General features: G+C 36.4%; 1 protein-coding gene across 1 annotated transcript; it reads left to right on the top strand.

Moving 5' to 3' along the window:
• The first annotated feature begins 4,659 nt into the window (after positions 1-4,659).
• On the top strand, positions 4,660-17,521 carry LOC139965830 (aspartate aminotransferase, mitochondrial-like). Its single transcript, XM_071968593.1, has 11 exons — positions 4,660-4,968; positions 6,671-6,827; positions 7,738-7,866; positions 8,474-8,604; positions 10,202-10,289; positions 11,942-12,010; positions 12,615-12,650; positions 12,978-13,128; positions 13,640-13,805; positions 14,966-15,116; positions 15,516-17,521. Exons 1-11 carry the CDS (start codon positions 4,871-4,873, stop codon positions 15,636-15,638), a joined length of 1,299 nt encoding a protein of 432 aa, XP_071824694.1. The 5' UTR covers positions 4,660-4,870; the 3' UTR covers positions 15,639-17,521.
• Positions 17,522-17,606: the final 85 nt, after the last annotated feature.

Below are 17,606 nucleotides of genomic sequence, written 5' to 3' on the forward strand. Positions count from 1 at the left end.
AGTTATTTTGTATCACATTGGTCCAATTTCCATCCTGATGGCTCGTTCTGTTGCTGTGACAAAAAACATCTGTTTGGTGAGTCCATGAATGACATCACATATTTAATTGCGCAATGCATTGAAGTGAATAAACTTTTTCACCTTTTTTTTATATCCCAACAACAGGACAACCAAGGCTACTGTGAGTTGGATCAATGTGCCTCGTTTTACAAGCTCTGTATTAAATATTGTTTTACATACTCAGCCTTTGTTATCCCCTAAGTAAAATTTGGAGGGACCCGAACTCCAAACTAGTAGCATGACCACTTGGCATTCCAAAACATCGATTCCATCCGGGGTAGTTTAGTTCTTTGCGATAGAAGCTGTATCTGTTTTTACCTCCATGGTATAATGAATACTCTCCTGTCTCCTCTTTTTTGGTGCGGACAACTCATGAGTACTCCTATAACCCAATACAGGTTTGACAATAGGATAAGGAAAGGAATGTGGAAGTTAAGAACCTCTCCGTTACACAATCAAATCGGTAGATTAGGCCCGCATGCTATGTAATCATGCGTCTGATAGCCACAGTTTACAATGGGAAACAAAGGCATAAGTCTGTATCATGATTGGAGGGGAGGGAGATTAACCGATACAATCCCTCCATGAATGCAATTACACCATCTGACCAGAAGCTGGCCGAAAGGTGTTTCCTATGGAACGCTAAAATAGTTCAGTGGCGTAGAATCTTGCTGATTGTGGAATTTAATTTTTAGTGATGTTCTATGTAGCAACATCATCATCGGTGTACTAGCTGATTGCAGTCGAGCAGAAGAGGGGGTGGGGTGGGGGTGGGAGACAGAGTTCGCTTATAAAGACGGTACAGAGGGTATAGAGGACGGGGAGTAAGACTGCATCTTGGGAATACCAGCTTTCAAGGTGATGTGATAGGAGAGGGGTGTTTGAAGAGATATGAATGGATCTGGATTCGAGTAGAGTAGCTATGTTATGCTATTAGAGAAATGAAAGTGAAGATAACATTTGATGACATCTTAAGATGGGGATGAGTCCTCCAAGGTGTAGGAGAACAGCCGATACGAAAGGGGTTTATGGAAACTGGGAGGAGAAGCAAGGCAGCGTTCCAATCGGAAAGGGAAACTGGTTGGTGAGCTGAACTTATGAGTGATATTTCAAATTTGACGGTCAATATCGTTTGTGAAGATATTGTATATAAAAGTTACCTTTATATATAGAGGATGAAAATGCTGTTTAAGTTGTTTTCCAGTAATTTTATTTGATCATCATGATCAATATGGATATTTCCATTATCATCCTTCACTGAGGACATCTATATTCTCAAGGTTATATGGTTTATAACTGGGTTAATTATATATTCCATGAAATGCCGATCAGCATTTCTTACATAATGGTCAACATTGTCAGCAACAAACCGGACAACTGGTCTGAAACAACTCATTCACAAAACCACCCGCGTTTTAGATAAACGTGTGGGTAGTGTTTTAATAATTTGCCATAATAGTCTTTATTTCATATTGCATGAAATTAATAATGAAAATTCAGTGTAACAATATTACTTTGTTAATTGTACCGGTATGTATGTATATAAGCAATACTGGCATTACTAGTTCAGGTGGGTTCACGGGGTGTTCTTGAAGTGGGCATTAAATTAAATCTGTTGTTCGTGACATAAGACAGACAAATGCATACTAGGCTTGTTGGCACTCATTAAATTATTCATACAAAACGTCACTGACAGTAGTATTCAGTGGACTGAAAACGTCGGATCCTATCCCTGGGGGCATTAAAACGTTGGATACCCTAGTTCACTGAACCCCATAAACCGCCCATTAGTACACCTCTGTAATTATACGTTGGGTTTTCCAGTGATGAGGATTACTTTTGCTTCTAAACCTTGGTTACATCGTCGTTGAAAATAAACCGCCATATCTTCTTCAAGATCTGATGACGGTATCTTGTCATTTTCCTTGAGTAACATCAGGCTTATGCCTGCATGCATGGTTATATCTCCCAGGAGTCGTTAAACTCTGTTATTCAGTTTTAATAGTATACCAACTCTTGTCTGATGTCTACATTAAAACTCTGACGATAGATTGCGTCTGCAGCATGTGCATCATTTAACTTGTTTTAACCCTATTGGCCCTTTCAGTTTCGTTTTTACAGACAAAAAACCTATACTGGCTTTTTTTATTATTATTAAAATCTGAAGAAAAAAATATTGACATACAAACCAGGCAATGTTAATTTTTAATTAAATTTAAATTAATTAGTTTCTGATCGCAGAGTAGGTATTAGACTGTTTCAAATATAGCTTTACGTAACTTCCAATATAGTTCTTGATGCAATAGCTTCTCAATCATTGTACATGGTATGCCGCAGTCACCGTGACTGATTGTACGGAGAACCAAACGTTCCATAAATGTCGAAACAGAAAGTGAAGTGTCCAAGTTAATATATGATGCGATGTCAACATGTTACAATTCCATATGAAATTTCGAAACAAATGCAATATGTCATTACGTTCATCAACATATCAAATTCAACATTAGCATGATATGTCTATACGGGATTGTAACATGTTGATATCAAACTTTCGACATTTATGAAAAGTTTGGCTCTCCGTATGCGCCGATGTGCCAAAATTATAGCACGATGTCAAAGTTGTATCTAGCCAGGAAATGTTGACATGACCAATGTATAGAAGCGTCATGCTGTTACAAGTTTTCGATATGCTTATGTTGAATTTTAATGGACGTTGAAACTTAAAGTTTCATATAGTCTCTGTATATTTGCAGTTTCAGAGGCTAGCTGCGTAGGCGACTTATTCTGAGCCTGTCACGGCGCTAATATGCGCCCTCACGTTTTAGGTACCTACATGACTATACTCTTTGGTGTGTTGCCCGCCCAAAATAACACCATGCACAACCAAAAAGTTCTTCCTAATACTGCAAGCAATCCACGCGAACTACTATAATGCGTAATTGAAGGCAAATAAAGTTCTAGTTTTTATTTACATCTGCAGTTTGTGTTGAATTTGCAACTGTGTTGTTATTGTAATACTGTCTGACATAGCTCAAAATGGTACAATCTCTGAGTGCTTCGCCCCTTAGACCCCACCGGGGCTTTGAAATAAATTCTATAGAAATTAAATTTCTATTCGGACACATTTTGCTTATACACTCGCTACAAGATGTAGCTGAAAGTGTTTCAGCTAGGCTCCTGAGATACATTCCAAAGAAACGTAAATGCGATTCTTCAGTTTCTGACGAGTATTTTGGCGATACGAGTGCTGCAGCTTCTATGGGCCACTCCGCTCCCAGTCAATGATAATGTACAGTTGTAATTACAAAGCAACTTATGTTTGATTATTTTTCGAAACGTTGATCAGCTAGTCGCTAGAAGTCGATCTCGAATTTATTAAATTAACATCCCTCTTGAAAAATGGTAAATAAATGACTCTGTTACATGACATTTACGTTTTGTGACGATTTTAAATTTCATGCAACAAATACAATTTTAATAAATTTAAATTAGATTCACCGATGACGTGTATGTGGGGGCAGAGAGAGGGGACCTTAGTTTGCCCGTGGTGTGCACTTTATACCTGTGTGTTCACTTCCAAATGTTTGCCCCTCAAGCTGTTAGCTCCCTCACTCCCCCCCCCCCTGGAACTTCACAGTTCTCCCGTCCCAAGTATTAGACTATGTCCGCGGTATAGAAGGCCAATGGTTTCATCGTTGTCACTTTTCAGCGTATATTTAGTTTTCCGCGTTCATATCGTAACAAATTGGGAACTTGCGTAAAAGACAGAAAAGTTCAAGAACTGTCAGTAGATAACTGCATTCGGTTTCTTTTTCTTTGGACCGGGGGGGGGGGGCAGTTGCAACTCCAAAGTTTCTGATGGAAAACTGATGGGAATCTTGAGCAAGTACAGCGGTTATATGGGACGCCGAAACTTTCAGAAACGACGCTTTCCATACATGGGTGCTACTTGAAATGGTTTGGTCCCGATCTGAGGGACAGTCATCATTCCCTTCACCCTTTTACTGTTGAACCTACACGGATACTCTGCAATCCATTAACACGATACAGCATGCTATAAAGTGTGGTCTTGTCTTGTTTTTCTCTCCCCTCCTTTTTTAAAGTATTTATTACTTTCATTCCTTGCACAAGATAATCACACTTATTAAATGCCATTTGTGTTCATTGTGATTATTTAGTAAGCTGAATTATGTGTTTTGGACAGGTTTGTCAGACACTGAGTGAGGTGGTCACCGTCGAACCATTCAAAAACATGGAAAAGCTATCATGACTTAAGGTTTTTATAGAAAGTTGGTCCCTGGTAGTCGGTATGACCTTTGTACCTAAGTTTAATGATATGCGCACGAGGTGAACTCATGAAGGATCAAAGATGATACATCCCAAGATGTATCGCGTTGGAACCTCACTATAGAAGAGAAAAGCTTTTTAGTTCTACATAATTCAAAGAAGGGCTGCAATGTTTCTGGAGGCTTCAATTATTGGACCAAAATGAATTTCAAACATTCTAAGTCACTTTCAATGAACAAGTCTAGAGTTAGAAGACGAATCATAAATGTTGGGTTAACCGATAGAGTACAGTTTTTCACATCTTGAAGTTATGGTCTTTGTGATCATGCGTGTATCTCATGACAATGTGATGTATACGTGACCTCTGGCAGAATACTAAACATTAGTGTCCACGGGGCAGCATACAAACGAATAATCTACACTGTACGACGATCCACACTCGCGCCTACGAAGTAATAGTGCTAGTTCCACGATAAACCGTGTTTGCGATTGTTCTGCTACCAAACGGTGACAACTTACGTACATGTGGAAAATGGCGCTTCGACAATCTTCAGTTATCGCTGCAAGATACGCTGCAATCGGTTCTCGAAGCCTTAGCACCAGCTCAAGTCGCAAATCTGGGTAAGTTCTCATCTCGCTTCTATTTCTAAGCACGGCCTAGCCTAACTAGAAAGTACACTAACTTTAGGCCTTAGTACGGTACTGTGGGCCCTTGTGTAGATCTAACACGAGTAGCCTACTTCACTTCTTGTACTTTGTAGTTACTGTGTTTGAATGGAAATGTTCCACTTTTCAAATGTAATTATACAAGACAACCTTCATATGATTGGCAAAAACATGTTTTGCACTTCAAGAAGTAGCTTGTTACCCATTTACTAGAATTATGGAGTAAGGGTCAATGCATACATGATGTGTATGGAATTATTCCTTGCTTAGTGTGTTTTGATCAACACCGGTCATTTGCAAGTATAAATTGATCTCATTCATTGTGGAATCATACTAAACCATCGAGAATTCACAAACTAAAATCACATAGCAAAATCAGATTTTTCATGAAATTGCCACTCTCTGTTACTGTGTTAGAAGAACAGTTTTTCTAGTTGCATCACAAAGTTACTGTGTACCAGCCTCCCTGCAATTTGCATTTCAGATCTTTTTGATAATGAAAATGTATTGATATCGTGGACACTTTCTGTCAAAGTTTTTTAGCGCATATAACCCATTGCACGGTATATATGTTATACAATGAGTGAATGCCTAAATCAACTGTGTAAACAGGCGGCATGGTTCTCAAGGTCAGGGGGATGATCTCTGAAGGGTTACAAATCATTGTCCTTCTTGATATTCCTGTGCAAATATATCAAAAGATAAGATATTAATAAAGACCTGTGTAAGGAGGTATGATACTTCCTTTGTATTATGCAGTGGACACAAAGCCAATTATGTGAACATCGTTTTGAAATCCTTTGAAATTATCTACTATTTTAAAAGCGGTCACATAAACTAAATAAATCAGGAGGTAATTTCATGCAAACATGATTATTTATTTGCAATACTATTCATTACTCCATACCTAGGAATACATCGACCCAGAAGGTCACTTAGGCTTTTGGAATGACTTTGGTCGCATGATCGTATATGGACAGTACCAGCCTCTCTTTTAGAACATTGCTCACAGACTACTATAATCTAATTTAGTTGCTCCAGGGATTGCCTTTTTCACCTTAATCCAATGGACTCAACATTAAGCCTCATTCACCTCCCGGAGTCCTGGTCCTCGATTCCTCGAAGAATGAAAGGAATGGTCACCTCCTGTCTATCACCACTGAGTTGTGCCGCAACAAAACCAACCATGCAATACATCACTCAATATATCATATGCATGCATACAACTTTCATGGCATCAAAATATAGCAAACTACATTCCTGATTTTGTAGGGTTTAGCTACAAATTCCAGCGTAATGAGTATGGAAATTTAGTGTGTGAACGAACTACAGTGTACAGTATGTCTGGTTCAAGTAATCTAGGCCTAGTAATTCTGGTACCACAGAGACTGGAAATAATGAGGGGGGTAGCCTGAATGTCTTACAATAAATTATTGTGTGTACTCTAATATAGAATTGGTGATTTGCAATGATTTCAAGCAACTATTCACATAAAAAATGGAAAAGTAGTAAAAGTGATTTAAATCAGTGATTTTTTTGAAAAAAATCATCTGATTTAAATCGCGATTTAAATCAGTGATTTTAATCAAGGTGATTTAAATCAAACAACCCTGAATACTAATGCTCAGATATGTCAAAACAAACTATTTTTTTGCAGAGCATGGTGGGATGGAGTTGAAATGGGTCCGCCAGATCCTATTCTGGGAGTCACAGAGGCCTTCAAGAAAGATTCCAACCCCCAGAAAATAAATCTTGGTGTAGGGGCATACCGTGACGACGCTGGAAAACCATTTGTATTGGAAGCTGTGACAAAGGTATGAAGTGACTCCTCTCGTCCAGTAGTTTGAACATGACTTCAAATCTCTTAAGATATCCGTTAGTGTGTGTTGAGGGAGTGGCACTATATAAATCTACATTATTAGGCATTTCAAGTAATCTACTGCTCCATTTCTTATATTTCTGTTTCCTTCACATTGCTAAGTACTGCTACAGACTATTTTGTATAATCACACCTGTTGTCATCCATCTTTTATCATTGTGTTACAGAGAGAATCGATGAATGTTGAAATTAAGAGTAGTATCCGGAGCAAATATCTGTTATCATAAATCCAGCTTTTACAATTTATAAAGAAACTATATTTTAATTTCCTAAACCCTCAGATTACCAGCTATATTAGGCAACGATGTATGTATTACTAGGAATGATAAACCAGATATTATGCTTTTAATACTAATATTCAACCACACTTTAATACTGTATGTATGGTTGTATAATGTTTCGCTAACTTAGTATCGGTTCTAAAGTGCATACAAGGCTGCCTAAGGTAATTTAGTAGCTTGACAACACAAGCACAATGAGGCTAAGTACTGTATCGTCGTAACAGGACATAAGTTGACCTTTACAATATCGGTGAATATTTGATTGTGTTTGTATTTTATCAGCAACATGTCATAATCTTGGTCAGACCTGAGCTATTGAAAAATAGTTAGATATGTATTCAATTGTCTATCTATGAAGAACAGACAGACATGAATAAGGAAGTCACGTTCCAAGCATTCTTTACCAGTTGTACCAACAAACACACAAGACAATAGATCATCACCTACATGAACATACATTGATTTTAAGTGAAATATGACCGAACTGTCCGGACCCAAATAAATGGAAAACAATGTAGTAATGCTGTTGTATATAAGCTAAGCATAATGTTTTCTCTTTTGTAGGCAGAGGAGATTTTGCTGTCGAAGAAACTAGATAAAGAATATTTGGGAATAACTGGCCTGGCAGAATTCAACAAATCTGCAGCAACCCTTGCCTTTGGATCGGAAAGTGGTTTACTGGAATCAGGACGGGTTAGTGGATCCAATAATTCATAAGATATTTTGATACTGGTTTTGTAGCTGATGAAACAAGGCTCAAGAAATTCACAAGTAGTTTGCACAATAATTTCTTTCTTGTGTCTGTGAGATGCGGGGGGGGGGGGGGCAGGAGAGGTGGTGGGGAGCAGAAGAGAGGGAGAGGGGAACAGAGGAGGAGGGCAGTAGGTGACACTTTGTTCTGTGAGGTTGTCATGCGTGTATTAACAGCATGTGTGCTTCTTTAGAGTTGAGTGTGTAAAACATACATTATTTGAAGCTTTATTGGGCTTGTCAGTGTTATTCCTGTGTTTGTCTGTTGTTGATAAAGTTAATTACATGACAAACTGTTTGAGAGCGGAATAGTGCATAATGACATATGATTACTCCTCTTCCATTGTTGAAGCTGACTATTCTGCAAGAATTAGTCATTTAGTGACCAATTGTAATTACACGTTATTAATATATTTAGAGGAGACTACTTCGAAACTGTTGGATTTAGATATGAGGATATAGAGTAATTAATTGTAGTAATGAAAGACAGCCTGCCGCTTTGAAAACCAAAACAACTGTCATCATATTGCTTGTATTTTTAACCTTATAGGTGGTGACCGTTCAAAGTTTATCCGGTACAGGGTCTCTGAGAGTTGGCTCAATGTTCTTTAAGAAATTCATGCCAACTGCAGCCATCTATTTACCGGCTCCTTCGTGGGGTAACCACACACCTATATTCAAGTAAGTCCTTGGAATATGCAAAGTTAATTAATAGTTAATTAGTACTATTATAATATGCAAAGGTTTCATTAACAACAATAAAAGATATGCCAAACATTGTCTGAAATCTTCCAATTGATTTTAAGGGTTAGGAAGTCAGCTATTTCATCACTTTTTATTTTACCTTTGTCTTTTACAGATGTATGAAAATTGATATGATTTTGTTGTAATAAGGAATGTATCAAGAATGAACTTTGTTCAAAGTTTGTACTTTGTACTCCTTTTATGTGTACTTTTGGACACACACACTGTTTGTCTTTATAATGCTGTGATATGAGAATCAACACTTGTGAACTATTTGTTACTTTTATCAGGTTAAGCATTCTTCTTATTGGCATATGTTTTTTTTTTATTTGAATTGTTTGATTTGTTCATTGTTATTTATTGTGGTGTTGGGGGTTATGCCTATTTGTGTGTATGACTATGCTTGATTATAACAGTTTAAGTTTTCGTTGTTGCTTGTTGTTATTTCTGGCAGTTGTCGGTATGGGGGAACAGGGAGGGAGGAATCTATTCATTTAGTACTTGTAAAATGTGAGCTTTGGGCTGGCAGAGTAAAGTAAAGAGTTACAAAAGAAATCTTATCTCTGCGGTCCTGGTATGCAAAGATTTCAGTGAAGGTTAAGTGTTGGTATAGCTATTAACTTCCTGCCTACTTGCCACTGGTTCAAGTGATTTTATTATCTGAAGCCAAACAGCTGTAATAGTTGGGAATAATATGTGTGAATTAGTTTCTAAAGCAGTGTATTTGGGGCAAGGTGCATCCTTCCAGTGGTTCATTAAATCCTTTGTTTATCACAGTTGTACTGTTGTGATGCTCAATGCTGAGGTTTAACTAACATGTCTTCTTTGTATATGAGTGGTCAAATACTGGGCTAGATTCTAGCCAGTTTGATGGTAGTTGGAATTTAGTAAAATTAGTGTCATGTTGATACTTTAAGCCATTAAAAGAAATTGTCCAGAGCATACATATCTGATATGACAGATCAAGAGAAATGACATTTGAAACTAACCACAAGTCCCCCCACAGTACAAACATGGTTGTGATGTCATAGATTCACTTTGCTTGCATATATCCCTCCTAGGTGGTACACATAGAGAGACTTCTTGTGATAGGCTATTGGTACACAAAGAGTTTTGCTAGCATCTTTATTGCAATTCTTTAATGTAACTTATTAACATTGGTGGATGGGGAGTTGTAGTAGCTTTCCCTGTATAAGAAATGGAACTAAGAATTACAAGTTCTACATTTAGTATTTCTCAGAAAACAGGATGGAGAAAGCTCAAGATGAGTCCTGTAAGTCATGATACAAAATAATATGATTCTCTGCAGTTGGGTGTCTTAATATTAAGCAAGAAACAAGTATTAAATGAACTAATAATATGGATATTTTGGGTTGTAAGATATTCTTTAACTGTTAGCTATGAAAGGAAAACGAAAGACACTAGAACTTTTTAAAGTAAATGTACATGTTTTTTGCTAATGTCAAAAATATTAAATGTTTTACAATTTATTTTAATTTAATTTCTAAGATGATCATATTTTCCCTCCACTTAGACATGTTGGCCATGAAGTTAAGTCATATAGGTACTATGATAAGAATACATGTGGCTTTGATGCAGCTGGTGCTATGGAAGATCTCAATGTAAGTATTCTAAATATCCTTCTATTAAAATTGTATTAAGTCTGTCAGTGATATGTGTCTCTGCCAAATAGCTGTTGTTTTACAAATCAAATGTTTATGTCTCAATAGAATGAAAGGAGACACAAACCCAACCGTCATTTAAAAATAATATCTAAAATATAAAATATTGAAGCTGGACATATGACCTAAATGGATGGCAAGGGTTATCAGGGTCAAAATAGCTAACATTCCATCTTAAAAATATAAAAAGAGAAACAAAGAGACAGTAAAGGTTTCAGATCCTGGTGATACTATGACATCACAGATTGATATCCTAGTGATACTATCACATCACAGGTTGATATCCTAGTGATACTATCACATCACAGATTGATATCCTAGTGATACTAACACATCACAGATTGATATCCTAGTGATACTATGACATCACAGATTGATATCCTAGTGATACTATCACATCACATATTGATATCCTAGTGATACTAACACATCACAGATTGATATCTAGTGGTACTATCACATCACAGATTGATATCCTAGTGATACTATCACATCACAGATTGATATCCTAGTGATACTATCACATCACAGATTGATTTCCTAGTGATACTTTCACATCACAGATTGATATCCTAGTGGTACTATCACATCACAGATTGATATCCTAGTGATACTAACACATCACAGATTGATATCCTAGTGATACTATGACATCACAGATTGATATCCTAGTGATACTATCACATCACAGATTGATATCCTAGTGATACTAACACATCACAGATTGATATCTAGTGGTACTATCACATCACAGATTGATATCTGGTGGTACTATGACATCACAGATTGATATCCTAGTGATACTATCACATCACAGATTGATATCCTAGTGATACTATCACATCACAGATTGATTTCCTAGTGATACTTTCACATCACAGATTGATATCCTAGTGGTACTATCACATCACAGATTGATATCCTAGTGGTACTATCACATCACAGATTGATAAAATGACTGATCCCAGACAAAACCTAAGATATTTCACAAATGGAACAATGGAAGATATTTCTTGTGAGATTTGCTCATCACCAAGATCTCTGTCAAATAATATTAAAGATTATAAATGTGTTTCTGTCCCTACATGTCATCCTACCAGTGGGCAGGCAGTGTTTGTTTCTGTTTGTTGGTATACTGCTTCATGACAAGTGTTGTCTTTAAGTGATTCTGTGCAATCTGTAGTCTTTGTAATCACTTTTGCAACTTATGCTCTGTACATGAACATATCTGTTAACAAACACACCTTAAATAGCTAGAACTAACTAAAATATCCTGCAATACCAGTCTGAACTAATACATTGATCATCAAAGTACAAGGACACAAGCTGTAATGAGATTCTTGAGCATTGCTTCTCTATTTTTTTTTTCCCTTCACTTAGTGCTGCCATTTGAAGACCTCCATTGTAGTAAGATTAATTTATTATTAATAAATTGTCTGATATCAGGTTGAGAAGTGGTGCAAATTCTTCACTCCAAGTGCTATTGTACATATCTCCTGCCATTTTGGTATAGCATTAACTTGCTGTTAGTGAAGTTTAAATTCATCTAGGGTATCTATTCCATTTTTGATTATTTCATTTTTTATCTTCAGAATGCCCCAGAGGGTTCTGTGATAATGCTACATGCATGTGCACACAATCCAACAGGTGTGGACCCAACGGTAAGTTTGTCTGCCTCAGACGTTCTACTCGTTTTATAGATAGATGTTAGTATTTAATAGGTTGGCTGATATTTCTGTGAGAGATCCTAACCCTATAAGTTATAGGTCATCAGTATTGGCCCAAACTTTACAATGCTAAACTCACTAAAAGTTTTTAAAAGTACGTTATTGGGGAGTCTTACAGTCTAATAATTGTTCCCAGACATAAGGGGTCAATTTGACATTTAAATATCTCAGTGAAACAAACTGTTTCAGAGTGGCAGAAAAATGCTTGTTGAAATCTGAGCATCAGTGACCATTATCTGAGTTTCTAGCAGTTTTGGGGGCAATAACTTGATGGCTATTGATGAGGGCATCCATTTTAAGCTATATGAAGTACTTTTCTGTGTTTGATCTCAGACCAAAGTTTATGTACCTATGTATATTGTTGTTCTTTCATCTGCTTAAATAACAATTTTTCAAAATAGTGAAATTTCCTTTATATCTTGTTTGATCATGATAGTAGCCATATCTGAGGAAATGAATAGATTCATCACATATAATATTGTCTAAGTGTATTGTATGATGATTTTCATATTTATTTCCTTCTTATGCACATCTGCAGAGAGAGGACTGGAAGGAAATGTCATCAATCATCAAGGTAAGTCTCAGAAGAAAGTGTTAAATATTAAATTGATAAAGGAACAGTGTTTTTTGTTTGGGTTTGAAATGTTAAAATCATCTTTCTTTATTATGTCTGTGATGTTCTGTGTTTAATGTCATGTCTTGCCATCATTTCAAAGTGTTTCCATGGAAGTGTTTAATGTCAACTGGTACCATATCATTCTCTTTGCACGCAAAATAATGAGTGTTTCCAGAAATTGGATGCTGTGTGCCCTCACTATCACAGCAAGCAGTCTGCAAGTGTTCCTTTTTAGCCCTTTAACTTGTTTTGTAAATATTGTCTTTCTCTGTCTTTAATTTACAGAATAAAAAGTTGTTTCCATTCTTTGACATGGCTTATCAAGGTTTTGCGTCAGGTGACTTGGATATTGATGCCTGGCCAATCAGATACTTTGTTGAGGAAGGCCACTGCATGGCCCTGTCTCAGTCTTTCTCTAAAAATATGGGGCTTTACGGTGAGTATTTTACAAAAGTTTTAGATGAAATGAGAAAAATCCTTTTATGGGGAGTATTCATCGATTTTAATTTTGAGAGGGATAGGGGGAGGGGAGGTGCGGGGCTGGGCTGGTGTGGGAGCCAGCAAATCTCCATTTGTAAATGTGAAATCCTATCAATTGATTGCTTGGCAGGAAATTGTGGATTGGTTTGGTCGGGAGGGGTCAGTGGAAAGAGCAGGGGCTTGTGACATCACCTAACTTTTTAAGGTAACATATTACTAATAAATTGATATTCATGTCTAAGTGTTACCCCAGATTTTTAATTTGAAAAGGAGTGGTTTTCGATCCTTGTTGAGTTAGGAACTCAAGTGAAACAGTTGAACAACTTGGTGCCATTTCTCCCACAAAATGGCTGTGGTACTAGGGTCATGTGGCATGTGACCAATGTTATCAATTATTCTGGCCATCTTCCCCCCCCCCCCCTCCTCCCCAAATACAAACAATGATTTGTTGGCTGTTTGATTTTCAGGAGAGAGGGTCGGTGCTTTCACCTTTGTGTGCAGTTCACCTGATGAGATGAAAAGAGTTGAATCACAGCTGAAGATTATCATTAGACCTTTATATTCAAACCCTCCAGTCCATGGTGCTCGTATTGTAGCAGAGATTATGAAAAGTCCAGAGTTGCATGGTCTATGGTAAGCCAAATGAGTCATCTGTACCTGAATACTAAAATAATGTCATAAAACATTTCAGATTAGAAACGTCCAGAGTTGTATGGTCTATGGTAAGCCAAATGAGTCATCTATACCTGAATACTAAAATAATGTCATATAACATTTCAGATTAGAAATGTCCAGAGTTGTTAGATCTATGGTAAGCCAAATGAGTCATCTATACCTGAATACTAAAATAATGTCATAAAACATTTCAGATTAGAAACGTCCAGAGTTGTATGGTCTATGGTAAGCTAAATGAGTCATCTATACCTGAATGCTCAAATCATGTAATCAAATATTTCAGATTAGAAATGTCCAGAGTTGCATGGTCTATGGTAAGCCAAATGAGTCATTTCTACTCGAAAACTAAAATAATGTAATCAAATATTTTAGATTAGAAATGTCCAGAGTTGTATGGTCTATGGTAAGCAAAATGAGTCATCTATACCTGAATACTAAAATAATGTATTAAAACATTTTAGATTAGAAATGTCCAGAGTTGTATGGTCATGGTAAGCCAACTATACCTGAATACTAAAATACTGTAATCAAATATTTTAGATTAGTATATTTTTGACAACCCTTAGTGTAAATTGGTATGATGTGGTGACTTGTTCTGTTGTTGGAATGAAGGGGGGAGGGGGGGGGGGAGTGGATGAGATACGACATACATATTAAAGCATTTTGTGTTTGGTCAGAGTATTATTCAAAAATATGATAGCAGTTGGACAAACTAAGATATCATCCTAGGATTTCTCACCAATTGAAAGTTAATGACGGAGCGACTAATAAGGTTAATCTTATCCTCAACAATTTTGTTGCTCAGACAATTTTCCTAGTAGTTGTAAATGATGCATTGAAATGCAAGTTGGTAAATTTTCAAATATTTGACATTTAATATACCATTTGAAATGAAATGTCAGTTGATAAAAATAATGACGTACGTTGTTATGGTGATTTGTGTGTCAAATAAAATCAGAACCGGGAAAAGTTGCAAATCCTTTTTTCACTATTGAAAGCTCTTGATGAGTTTGCTTATAATGCAAGACAGACTAACTAGTTCCTAAGACATTTTTAAATTTGTTTGTAACAGTTTATCCTGTTCCTTCTTTTCAATGGCTTGTTATTTTTGTTGTCAGGTTAAATGAGATGAAGGGAATGGCGGACCGCATCATCACCATGAGAGAGCAGCTGAAGTCAAACCTGGCAGAGGAAGGATCGCAGAGAAACTGGGAGCACATCACTGACCAGATAGGAATGTTCTGCTTCACCGGCCTCACCCCAGAGCAGGTAAGAGCAACCTCTGATATGAGATGAGAGACCAATTGGAAAGGTATCAGAATACAGAAATAACTAGTGGAAAATGCTGATTCCTTAGCTGAAATAGTCTTGCCTCCCCCCATCCCTTACTATCCCTCCCTTATCCTATCCTCAAGTGGTAATTCTTGATGTTAACATATTACCCATTGTCGTACATATATTGTTGATTCCTTGCTAAAGGCAAATGTGAGCTATGTGATGCTTATAGTGTGTGCATGTATGTATGGGTGTATGTTTGTATGTGGGTGTGTATGTGTTAAATTGGCAATTTCATTTCATTGAAACAAATAAATAAATGAATTAAATAAATAAATTGAAAATGTCTGAAGTGTATTATATTTTATTTTAAAACTGTTTTTATTTTGACAGGTTGATAAAATGAAGAATGATCATTCAGTGTATCTTACCCGTGATGGCCGTATTTCAATCGCTGGAGTATCGTCCACCAACAACAGATATCTTGCCCACGCTATGCATGCTGTCACTAAGTAAAGGCGTGGAAACCACTGCAATAGAAAGTAACATAAAATAGCATGCCGTCTTAATATTGGACTTAACATATCATATCGCATGTTCATAAATATTCTGACATTGACTCGCTTGTTTTTTTGGAGTCCTGGAATTGCTTTTGCACTATAACAATTTACAAGAGGACTGCACGCTTCGAGAAGTGAGTTTGTCTCAACGATACCCTTGAATAAACTCAACTGTAAATAAATACATAGATAAATAAATAAATCGATAAATATCCCACCGTTGAATGGCTTAATTGCAAGTTATTTCAAGCCATGGGCTGTTTTAGCACTTTTGTAAGTTAACAACCAGAACCATCCTGCGTGAATCCAGTAGAAGTGAATTTGACTCACAGATGCAGTTGAATAAACCAAACTATGTTAACATAACAGTACTGCAGTCACTTACTTTGTGACACTTTGTTTTCCATGCAATCCTTATCCACATTTGAGCTTGTAGTTTCCTCTCCTGTTGTGCCATTTTGCATGAATTGAGTTTTCTAAACTTTACAAGAGCTGCCTGTGAAACAGATGTGCCTTTAACAGGATATCCTGTCAGTGGTTATATCCCTTCTTTTCCCCATAGTACTGTGGTATGTAGTACCTCATTGGTTCATATTGTTGGATATGTCCCTTTGTATTCCCCTAGTACTTACATGTTACCTGAATGGATACTATAAAGGTGGATAGTTATTAGAGGACATATCCCCTCATTTTACGAAGTTATACATTCTCTTAAATCCTTTAGTGTCACCAAAAGTTCTATATTATCAAGGTCAATGGTTAATATTACTGCTAGTTATATCCCATAATTTTACAATGATGCTTCCATATTGTTATGTAATAGGTAAATGATTAGTTCGTATTACTGTTAGGTATATCCCTTTACAATACCCATAACGTTTCTTTATATCCTGGAATAGAGTTTAACATCATAGGGTTATTATATATGTGTTGTCTTGGAAGTAGCAGGCCTTTTTCTTTTATTTTAACCAGCATTTCAAACATGGTGAAAATTTACTTCTGAATGCATGAACATTGAGTGCATTGTTGTGATATTTCCATTTATTTTGCTTGTTATTCAGCTCATCGTAAGAAATGAAAATGAGTCTTTCAGTTCCCTCAATGGTGTGATTTTCCTTTTCCATAAAATTTTGATTGGTTCAAAATTTATTTGTGTACCTGCAAAATCCTGCTCATTAATAATAATTGTGTATAATTGGTTTGCTGTAGTCTCAGTCTAAATTTTGTGAATAGTTTTCAATTGTACCTGGCAAATGTTAACTTTATAGCAAATCAGAACCATATGGTTTATAGCCACAGATAGTTGTATACCAAAGTTATATTCAGAAAAAAAATGCAATCAACAAGAATTTTGCAAGAACGTGACAGCTGATTACATGACCATCTATTCGTCAGTGCATCATTTTGTAGGAGCAAAATGTAACCAAAAACATGTTAAATTGTGGTATGGAAGGTAACCTGTCCTTCTTTATTAGTTTCAGAGGCTTTTTGTTGTGAGTTAAATTTCTGTGACTTTTTAGATTCTTCCTGTAACAAGCGTTAAAATGTTAAAAGCATGTGGATTTGATGCTAATTTAAATAATTGCTTTCCTATATGCAGCTGTTGAAAGTTGTTTTCATTATGGCTTTGACTTTTGGATTAGGCAACGGGAAAACTGCCAATAAAGGAATTTCTGATAGCATGCTTTTATGAAACGAATGAATTGTAAGTTTTTTGGTTAAATAATAAAGTTTTTGCTTCATAAATCATGGTGAAAAAAAAACCCTTTTGATGACAGGGATATGTTTAATTTTAAAGTTGACTTCAGGGTTTTGAATATAATTACCTGAAAGAATAAATTTTGCCTTGTCTTTATCTCATAAAGTTTCCTTTGGAATGCCAAAAGAATTCTTCATTAATGAAGAGCAAGCATACTGTTGTTGT

Source organism: Apostichopus japonicus, chromosome 3 (genome assembly GCF_037975245.1).
Source record: "Apostichopus japonicus isolate 1M-3 chromosome 3, ASM3797524v1, whole genome shotgun sequence".
NCBI classification, from domain to species: Eukaryota; Metazoa; Echinodermata; class Holothuroidea; order Aspidochirotida; family Stichopodidae; genus Apostichopus; species Apostichopus japonicus.